This window comes from Myzus persicae, unplaced genomic scaffold (genome assembly GCF_001856785.1).
Source record: "Myzus persicae strain clone G006 unplaced genomic scaffold, MPER_G0061.0, whole genome shotgun sequence".
In the NCBI taxonomy this organism is placed as follows: Eukaryota; Metazoa; Arthropoda; class Insecta; order Hemiptera; family Aphididae; genus Myzus; species Myzus persicae.
In genome coordinates, this window is record NW_019100578.1 from 5,032 (window position 1) to 16,602 (window position 11,571).

Genomic DNA, 11,571 nt, shown 5'->3' on the forward strand with positions numbered 1-11,571 from the left:
CTGCACTTAAGATAAAGTATAGTCCAAATATAAAAGTAACGACAGCAAAGATAAGATTAAATTACATTGGTTATCGCACGGATAAATGGTGAATATGTCAACTGACCTCCCAATTGTTTCAAATAACCGATTTGATGTTTCAATAATCCTATTTATTTTCAATGTTCTAATATACGGCCGGTTTGTCCTTGTTCATTTTGTTTCAATAACGCGATTGTATCAGTTATCCGTGTTTCTAATAAGCGGCTTCTACTGTACATAAACTAGAACATTATAACGTTTATGTGGCTTAGAAGTACCTAATTTTTTAGGCCCACCCATCCCCACAATTTAACCCTTGATCATCCACTGGACCTTGGGTAGCTGTTAGACAAGAAATATTCTTAACATTAAAAGTTTTTAATTTCAGCAAAGATGATGAAACCACAAATAAAATAATTGAACTAGTTTAAGCAACTGGATTATGGAAATGATTGAAGTCCATAAGATCCATCCATTAGTCGAAAATATTTTCGGTACCTAAAGATAATGATAGAACATTTATTTATAATGTACTTGATTTTTGGCCAATTATGTATATTATTAAGTGTTCAAATATTAATACACCTGATAGAGGCCCTGTGTACTTACTCCTTCAAAATTAAGAACCATTGTTTATTTCTGAAGAGTAAATATTTAATTAAATAATCAATCGGAATTTAAAATAGTCAGCAGGATCTTTTAAGTATTCAGTACATATTTCATACAATTACAATTTCTGGATGATTAATTAAATGCTTATAAATTATACCAAATTTAATTAAATTGGTATAAAAAACATTATACCTAAACATAGTTATATAAACAAAAAAAAATGTTTATTGATTTCTTTTTATCCGACTCGTTTACCTGTATAATAATAATTGATTTATTCAATTCCTTCTCTGAGCTACCCATCAATAGATTATGCATGTTAATTTATTTTTCGAATCAATATACATTATTTTACAGCAGAGAGTAGATACTACCTACGGCGACAGTCCACTTATAAACTGTCAATTCGATAATTACGACATTTTTTTGACATTATACAAAACCCGTATTTCGCTATATCACACTTATTCACTATTACTTATGGTTGTATAAATTATTATAGCTTGGTAGTAGGTACCTACATGGCTACATAAATACATAATTACATAATTGCCTCGTATTAAACGAATGAATAAATATAAATTTTCCAGGTAGGTAGTTGATAAAAGTATGTATAAATGTATAAATATAAAAATATAATAATATTGTCGTGAAGCGCTCTAAACGATATTTAAATGAGAACGACACTTCAGTTTATAATATAGGTACGCTTCTTAAACCTTCGTAGATAATATTATGTGAAATAATCGGAATCGACGGTACCTACTAGGACCGTGCCTCATCATTCATCACTCGTAGGTTATAATTATTTTTTTCTGAAAAAATGTTTCATGATAATATAACTTGTATCAACATAATAATATATTTGATACAAGGACTGTCCTTCACATGTAAAGTAAATATACTGCCCGTACTAGAATATTTAGTTTCGTCAAAATTTGAACATGAAATGTCCATAAAAAAAAAATGTTGTGTAGGTACCTATGTAGATATTTTCGATATCTTAAATTTCTTAAAGAATAACTTACCCAGAATCTTGTATTTATAATTTTAACTTTGCTTTTGATGAAATTATAACCCACAAAAGTACCTATACTCACTAGGTTCGATGTTCTACCTGAAATCTCATTTAAAGTCAAAGATTGAAACATTTTTTCTACTTGGTACCTACATTTTTAAAAGTGACTATAAAGTTACACAATTAAATTAAAATACACATTCATCTCTCCGGGTAGAATCTAAAAAAATTAAAACCATAAAGTCTTGCTATGATACATTTTGTATTTGAAATAAGGTAAACCTTGAAAGTTATCATATAGAAAACTGAATACTGATAATTGATACTATATTAATTAGAAGGTAATATCATCTAATGAGTAATAAGTTATTACTTATTACTAATAAATAATAATTAATAACTAATCAATAATGTCGTCGTAATAACAATATATATTATATAGCTACTGAAATAATCAATTTTAAACAAGGTAATAGTGAATTCAACTAACGATTTTTGTTGAATAAAATAACAAAATCTACTAAAATAATACAATTATTAAAAGTATCAACCTAACTGTGCAATGGAAATTGCAAGACATTGCTGCTATGTTGAATTTAAGTTTCAAAAAAAATATTACCAATTAACATCAGCACGATATTCCATAACTGTTTTATAAAAATAATGTTTTTCGTATTAAAAACTAATATTCTATACGTCATGTTTATGATTCATTAGTGACACGATATTACAATTAAACATGTATACGATATCCTAAGGTTATTTCAAACAAATTTCAAATAATTATTTTGTATAATTGTGATGACTGGAAGTCAAGAAACTGTACAAAGGGCGAGGGCATGTATGGCTCCTCGGTTTATTGTGTATAATTAGCTCAAACCAACCACTCCTTCGGTTCTTGCTCTATCTAGTTTACAACAATAATGCAGTAATGCACTCTGTTCTGATCTATATAAATACATCAGTGGGAATAAGCAATTATTCGGAGGGGGGGAGGGAGCTCGAGGGAGATAAAGCCCCCAAGAACGTTTTTAAGCCTCTCTTTTTAGGTTTTAGTCTCTCTACTAGACTTATAACATGTGAAAATGTGTGTTTACGCTAAGTCACTAATGGATAAGGAAAAAAATCAAGCCTCCCACAAATATGACTGTAACTCACCGATGGACTCTGTATAGGTACCAGTAAAAATATATTGTTATACTTTATTTAGTAGGTTTATATTTGAAAAATAACATATATAAATATTAACATTTAATTATAGACAATTATACATTTTAACTAAAGTAATATTTATTTTTTCTTCTACTACATACATAAAGGTACAAAAAAATAATAGATATATAATGTGTATATAGGTATGGTTATAATGGAATGTTAGCTTAAAGAAAAATCATACTTTGTTTTAATTTTTTTTTTTTATTGAACGAAAAGCTTCAACGGCAATGGTTATTTACTATAGGTACTATCTAATAAATATATTTCTATAACTTTTTAGGATTAAGTCAACAGAGATCAGTTTATGGCAACAATGTATAATGTATACCTATCTTATAATAATTCGTTGGTACCTATATGAAAATACTTGTTTGTATTCAAGTCATTCAACACCTAATTTCAGTAATAACAATTTCAAATTCTATATCAATTTAATATTTTTTTTTTTTGAGTATTAATAATTAACATAAGGTACTATTATTAGTTTTTAGAAATTACTCAAATGGAAATTTAATAAAAAAATTAGGAACTGTATGCAATGAGCAAAATATTCAAAGGTGAGCCTGCTATTGAAGATGGATGGCATTGCACAAGCTTAAAAAAAACAAGTAGTTTACATACCAATATTTCTATTCAATTAGATGAAAATTTTTTTCATATATTTTCCATCCAATGATGCAGTTATGTTATCTTTGGTTGAACATAAAATAATAAACGACTAAAATTTTTCAGAAAAACTTGTAAGAAAGAACTTGTTACGTTTTTAATTTAAACTCAGTCATATCCTTAATTAATATGTTTAATATTTCTAGGGATTTTTTTATTAAGTCCATCAGAGGGTGTGATCCCAAAGATCATGTAAAAATAACGTTTTCAAAATTATTCACCAATGAGTATGCTGCTCAATGTACTTGGATGGGTCGTCCAAAGATATAAATACGAAAATTGGCTCTACACAGAACTAATAGAAATCATAAAAATAAAAATACTTCTTCAAAATAATTTTTTTTTTCCAATTTCACTAAGATATTTTCTCAACTCATATTTTTCTTTCAGACGTTATTTAATTCTGTGACAATAAATTAATTACTGATGCAAAGTTTGAAATGTGTTTGCGACTGGTTCAGATATGACAATACCAGGATAAATAGATCGATAACTAAGCCAGTGTAATCAATAACTAATAATTTCAGTATCATCAATAATTAAAAATTCTAATCTTAAAGTCATAGATTCAAATGTTTTTTTTTACTGTTCTTATTACTACAAAATTTAAAGAGTAAATCATTTTTATAAAACAGTTGTTATTTTTTATTTACATATTGTAATGCAGTATATTAATTTATATCTATATAATATAGTACAATTGTTATTATTGGCTTTGTTTTCCATAGTTTTAAATAATAGAAAGAAAGAAACAAAATAAGTATAAAACAGTAAAACAGTTATGTTATAGTAACTTGATTGATACACCTGTAAATATTTCTAAATTAAGTAATATTAAGCTGCTAGTATTTTATTTACAATAGTAATTATTTCAGTATTTTCCAATTTTTACATACAGTGGCAATACATAAATACAACTATAACTGTGTGATTGAAGTTATTATAATTATTACTGTAGTTATTGGTTTGGGACAGCGACGGCGATATAGGCAGAATCTAGGTGGCAACTTGCAACAAATAATATTCGCTCAAATTTGTCAACTCGACACTGCGGCCTTATTATATGAATAGTTAGGTTAACAAAAAACGGTTCTGTCAATTTTTTGTAATCCAATCATTACAAACGTTACTATATAATTTATACATTTGGCTAATATCTGTGACGATAACAGCACTGCTACAGTTAATTCATTGTCATAATGACATCGTGCTTGATAACTTTGACAATGTACCTGTTACGGGCAATATGGAATATAGGGCAGTGTACACGTCAATGTGGTCCTGCCCAGGCAATGTAAACCACGAATTTTTTTTAATCAACTAATATCATTTTTTAATATTATTACCTATTTATAGTATTGATTTTTTTTAAACAATCATTAATTTTATTCATGTATCATAATTCATAATATAATAGAATATGAATTTTTTTAAACACGTGTATAAACTTATTTTTGTTTCTTATCGTACTGCCTATTAAAAAACCAAGTGTAGAAAAGCAGAGAGACTATATTATGTAATTCCAAGTGCCATGCTTCTAAATCTTGTTCAAATAAATAGGTAATAATAAAATGATGATTCTTGTTAATTTTTTTTTTGTTATTCCATTAAAATATTCGTAATATTATGGTACATGAATAAAATTAATAATGATTGTTTTTAAAATATTTCAATGTTATAAAAAGTTAATGATTATAATTAATAACAATAATAAAAAATAATATTAGTTGGTTAAAAAAAAAATGTGTGGTTTACATTGCCCGGGCAGGACCACATTGACCGGTTCCATACTTATGTCAAAATGGAATAAGTGTAACATTTTAAATAATAAAAGAAATAATAACTAAAAAAATGTAAGTAATAATGTAGGTAAGAGTTTAACATTAAATTAATAATTAAAATAGTATATTAATAGATATCTCTTAAAGGGTTTAAAGGTAAGATAATTATCAAGGGCATCTCATAATTTTAATTTTTAGGCAAGTTATAAGTATTTTAAGATGCACAAACAATTTACAATTTTAAGATACCCGGGCGTGGCCGTGGGTCAGGGAGAGAAAAAAAATAAGCTAACATCCTCTGAGCATATTTTGTTAGATAACATTACTACCCAAATGGTTACTATATCCAAAGACGTTTCTTTGTAATAAAAATATATTGTGCATTCAGATGGTAAACATCGTAAAGTTACGATTTAAATATTATATGGTTTAAAAATACGTTTGAAGAAATTAACATACACGATACAAAATTTAAAACATTGATGCAAACAGAAAAACATCTATATAGTATTATTCGTACACTCGTACCTATATTGGCTAAAAAATATACTAACCTAACCTTGCATATTATATTATTATAGAGTTTGGAACGTAATTGAAATTGTGTTTGAAAAATTGAACTTTCTATCGAATTTATTACCTGAATTGGGGACTTATTGGCCGGCAATCTCGTGGATAGGACTTAGTATCGTAAATAGAGTAAAGGGGCGTTTTCCGAAATGTCAATAATATTTTAAAATGCTATCTAAGTTCCATGAACGTATTTAGTAAGACCAGTCACGGATTCAGACAATTTTGACAGGGAGTGCTACAAAAAAAAAAAATCGATTACACATTTCTATTTTAGATTAGACCCTCCTCCCCTGCAGGCTACATGCCTGACGTAAGACGTTACCATATTTAAAAACTATTGTGTATATGAATGTTGCTGCAAAAGTCCAAAATCCACTGTATCAGCATACCAAACTTATGACGGATTCTAGTTAAGCCTCTAATATAGAATAAACTATCACCCCCTTCCCCCAACCCAATATTCTGTTTACGTCGCTGGCATCCGTGAACAAGCACGTCCAGTCGGGGAAATTTAAAAAACAACTGTTGACCGTGTGAATTTAATATAAATGCAATAAGCTAGCGGCGGCGATATCGATATTCCTTGAAAATATTGCAATATTAAAATCTGTCGTATCCATCGATGAGTGTGACGTGTCGCTATAGAACTCAATAGAATTTTCTCGTCGCAACGGCCGCCTAGCGACCGTCGTCGTTTGGAATCTAAATTCATTATTTCTGCGAACGTTGTAACGTCAACACACGTATCCCTAACATTTATTATTTTCGTTACACTTTTTTTGTAATAGTTGTTGTTCACACGTTCCTTTTTGATTTCCTATATTAATTTTCTTTTTGTACTCGTTTTATTACAAAATCAAACAAAATGGTGAGTAATTTTCTCATTCTATCGTAATAATAAAATTTTCGTCAAACCGTATTATAATTTATACTATAACTGCCGCTAAATATTTTTATAGTTTTATTTTCGAATTGCAATTATCTGTTTTTTTTTATCATTACGTATTATTTTTTTTTTTTTATAAATAATTACTAATTTAAATATAACGTTCAAAATATTTTAAATAAATAAAATGACTTAAAATTACCGGTAACACGACCTACACACAATACAAGTACAATTTAAATTTTGTTTGCATTCACAATATTTATATAATAATATTTTAATTTACAGTGAATTACATTCTCTGAGAAATAAAATCTGCGAGTCTTTTTTATGTTTTTTCTTTTAAATTTATATATTCAATTAATATGGCTCCATTTTATATTACCTACTACTAATACTAATATTTTTATGGAGTGAATAAATAAATAAAACCTAATAACTGTGTTTTAAATATAAATTGTTGTAAAAGCCAACTATATCGGAATTGTTTTTGTTGTTAGGTAATATGTATTTAAATTAATCCCATTAAATTTTTTTTCAATCTCGATAATGTTTTAATGACAATTAATATTTAACAATGTTACATCTAAAATAAATTTAGATATGATTGGATTTGGAGACTATTTTTTAATCATCGATGATTGGTAAAATTTGTTAATGTGTTGTAAAAATTGATTTATTTTACACTTTTAGATATTGTAATTGTAATATTCAAATAATTAAAAATTTTTCTTAAATTAATTTGTTACTTTTTTAAAAATATTTTTTATTATTTTATAAATCATAATTTTATTTTATAAGAATGGTCAACTTATAAAAACTAATTATTTAAATAAGCTAAATTATTTTTTTCTCCTGGTAAGTTTAATTATTTTTCTGTACGTAAAATAAAAACATAAATCAATAGCTTCACACAAAATCAGAATTTATATTAGTAAATATTTATTTAGAAATAATAAATAATGTTTTGGTTTAAAATATAAAAGTTTTCAATTCAAGTTAAAGCCAAGCTCATTAATTATTATTATCGTTTAAGTATAAAACAATTATATTATTAATATAAATTTATTAAATAGTTAATAATTAATATCAACGAAAGTTCAGTGCTTTAATTAAATTAAATAATTTGATAAAGTAAACCTACATGTAAATTATTTTTAAGTACACATCGATCAATTATTTTATATTAAATCTTAATATTATTTAATTTATTGCTATTTACTACTATTTTCTATTTAACATTCACGGAAAAACAATTTGTATTGAAAATATCTTAAAAAGTCATACTTTTAAGATTTTTGCAAGATAGGTAATTAAATATTTAGGAACGATATTATTATTTATGTACCTAATTAATTATTAGTATTGGTACACATACAATTCATTTCTCGACATTTCAATATATGTCAAAACTTTATTAATAAATTAGGCAACACATATGTGTACAATAAATAATATTACTTATTATCATATTTTATGACGTGCGGCTAACTAATGTATACAGGAATAAAATATTATGGATTATTACTATGATTCGACAATTTTACATTCAAGTCATATTTAAAAATGCCATATTCTCGCCACACGGGGCGGCGTGTGTTTTAAATTATTGAAAATATAAATTAACTCCGTATAACACTATTGGCTGTTAATAATCAAACCATAAAGTATGTTTTTAAAATCGTTGTAAATTTCCTTGACAACCGTTTTTGTTTAATTACGTTTCGTATAAAGCGTTTTCATTAATCTCACAAACGTTCCTGTATCATTCATATAGTCGTTTCGTTGTTAAATTGGAATTGTTATTAAATTTATTTCAATCATGGTAAGTACAACATAATATCATTCTAATTCGATTAATTAATTTAGACATAATATCGTGACACGGTTTAACAGTATAGGTACTTAATTATATACTAACTGGTAGTAGATGTACCCATCGTTAAATTTAATTGACAGCAGCGGTAACGCAAAACCCGTCGGCTCCCGTGCCGCCGGGTGAACGGGCTACATTATTATTTATTATTATTTATTTATTATTTATTTCAATAATTACATTGTATAATATTGTTCAAAGACGATCGCACGCCGACCGTTCCGTCGTCGAATCGTTTGGTTTTCTCGACACTTATACCTTACTCGAGTAATATCGAAAACTTAACGAATCTCGTGGATCGGTATCATGCTACCACTTACATCAAATTTAATTTCGTGTTTATTTTTTTCCAGCGTGAATGTATATCCGTACACGTAGGACAAGCTGGCGTCCAGATCGGCAATGCGTGCTGGGAACTGTACTGTCTGGAACATGGTATCCAACCGGACGGACAGATGCCTTCCGACAAATCTGTGGGTAGCGGAGATGATAGCTTTAATACATTTTTCAGTGAAACCGGCGCTGGAAAACACGTCCCCCGAGCCGTGTTTATAGACCTCGAACCGACCGTCGTTGGTAAGTGAACATTCTTGTTTCGTTAAAATTGTTTCCGATAAGATTTTTATTTCCAAAGGGGACACTTCTACACTAGTGACGGATTTTTGTTTAATTTTTACCTATTTTTAACTTAAGCAAGTTAACGTTTGATAATTTATCTATAGCGGGTCATTAGGTGTAGCGGGAATAGCTAGGAAAATGAGCAAATTATAAAATATGTATCATGCTAGTAGATTGAGTCACATTTTTCGTATTATTTTTTGACTAACATTAAAATATTAATATCAGTATTTAGCCGAAATTTGAAATTAACTATTATAAATAATTACGAAAAATGTAATTAATTAATTTTTTACTATTTTATTATTATTATTATTTTACTAATTACGGAAAATGTAATGTGTCTAAAGAAATATATTTAGAATTAGACTTATTTTTTCGATTTTTTGAATGGTGTATGATATTATAATATAAATGCGCAGACGAAGTGAGAACCGGAACTTACAGACAGCTATTCCACCCTGAACAACTGATCACCGGCAAGGAAGACGCGGCCAACAACTATGCCCGCGGCCATTACACAATCGGCAAAGAGATCGTCGACCTAGTGCTGGACCGGATCAGGAAGTTGGCAGATCAGTGCACCGGGCTTCAAGGGTTTTTGATATTCCACTCTTTTGGCGGCGGCACCGGTTCCGGTTTCGCGTCACTGCTCATGGAACGGCTCAGTACCGATTACGGAAAGAAGAGCAAATTGGAATTTGCCATTTACCCGGCGCCCCAAGTGAGTACCGAGTTACAACCTATATAGACCGCGAGCGTGTGTGTTAATCGTATTATTATATTATTTGTTCGATTTGGCTAAAAAACATAGTTTATAACGTTTTTTTTCTCGCCGTTTATACACAAATAGAATTACATTTTTTTTCTCCGATAATACAATAATAATTATACTCAATGAATTTGTGGGGAAAAAAAGGTCCCTTAAAAATATAGTATTATTAGAAACGAACTTAACTTGTCGTTGGCCGCGCGTAGCGTCTTATTGTTCATTAAGCCCTTCCCGAATGCAGTTCTCACCGGCCGCGCACCTACTATTACGACGATATTATTAAACGACATAATTTTATTTATAATATTTATAATCGAATATCAAGCACATAAAATATTTTGTAATATTATAATATTTTATCACAGGTATCGACGGCCGTGGTGGAACCGTACAACTCAGTACTGACCACGCACACAACGCTCGAACATTCAGACTGCGCGTTTATGGTGGACAACGAGGCCATCTACGACATATGCCGGCGCAACTTGGACATTGAGCGGCCCACGTACACGAATCTTAACCGGCTGATCGGGCAGATCGTGTCGTCCATTACGGCGTCGCTGCGATTCGACGGAGCGCTGAACGTCGACCTGACCGAGTTCCAGACGAACTTGGTGCCGTACCCGCGCATACACTTCCCGCTGGCCACGTACGCGCCGGTTATATCGGCCGAGAAGGCGTACCACGAACAACTGTCCGTGGCTGAGATTACCAACGCGTGCTTTGAACCGGCAAACCAGATGGTCAAGTGCGACCCACGGCACGGCAAGTACATGGCGTGTTGCATGCTGTACCGCGGCGACGTGGTGCCCAAGGACGTGAACGCCGCGATCGCCACCATCAAGACCAAGCGGACCATCGTGTTCGTCGACTGGTGCCCGACTGGGTTCAAAGTTGGTATCAACTACCAGCCACCAACCGTGGTGCCGGGCGGTGACCTGGCCAAGGTCCAGCGGGCCGTTTGCATGTTATCCAACACCACAGCAATCGCCGAGGCGTGGGCCCGACTCGATCACAAGTTCGACCTCATGTACGCGAAACGGGCGTTTGTCCACTGGTACGTTGGCGAGGGCATGGAGGAGGGCGAGTTTTCCGAGGCCAGAGAGGATCTGGCGGCGCTCGAGAAGGACTACGAGGAGGTGGGCATGGACTCCACCGAGGGCGACGGCGAGGCTGGCGAAGAGATATAACTTGCTATTCCCGACTGTCAACACCATTCCTCAACCCGAACTACAATCGTTTTTGTTGTTGTAATGCTATAAATAAATGTTCTAACGTGTCGTCGAAGACATAAAAAATTATTCGCACGTGTATATTATTTTTATTCATAGGTATTAGTTTTAAGTTTTTTTATTTTTTATTCGTAGGTTCGACAATATGAATACAAAAAACTTTCCTAAGGTATACAAATAATATTCACGTATTTTATGTGACGGATTGCGGGTACTAGGAATATACGATAAATGGTATAATACAAATATAGATAATATAAGACATACGAATAAAAATTACGGATTTTCACACTGCGCACAA

At 30.5% G+C, this 11,571-nt stretch overlaps 1 protein-coding gene across 1 annotated transcript; it reads left to right on the forward strand.

Annotated features, from left to right (window-relative positions):
- The first annotated feature begins 6,620 nt into the window (after positions 1 to 6,620).
- On the forward strand, positions 6,621 to 11,311 carry LOC111034085 (tubulin alpha-1 chain-like). Its single transcript, XM_022315119.1, has 4 exons — positions 6,621 to 6,754; positions 9,002 to 9,224; positions 9,689 to 9,990; positions 10,404 to 11,311. Exons 1-4 carry the CDS (start codon positions 6,752 to 6,754, stop codon positions 11,226 to 11,228), a joined length of 1,353 nt encoding a protein of 450 aa, XP_022170811.1. The 5' UTR covers positions 6,621 to 6,751; the 3' UTR covers positions 11,229 to 11,311.
- The last annotated feature ends 260 nt before the right edge of the window (positions 11,312 to 11,571 follow it).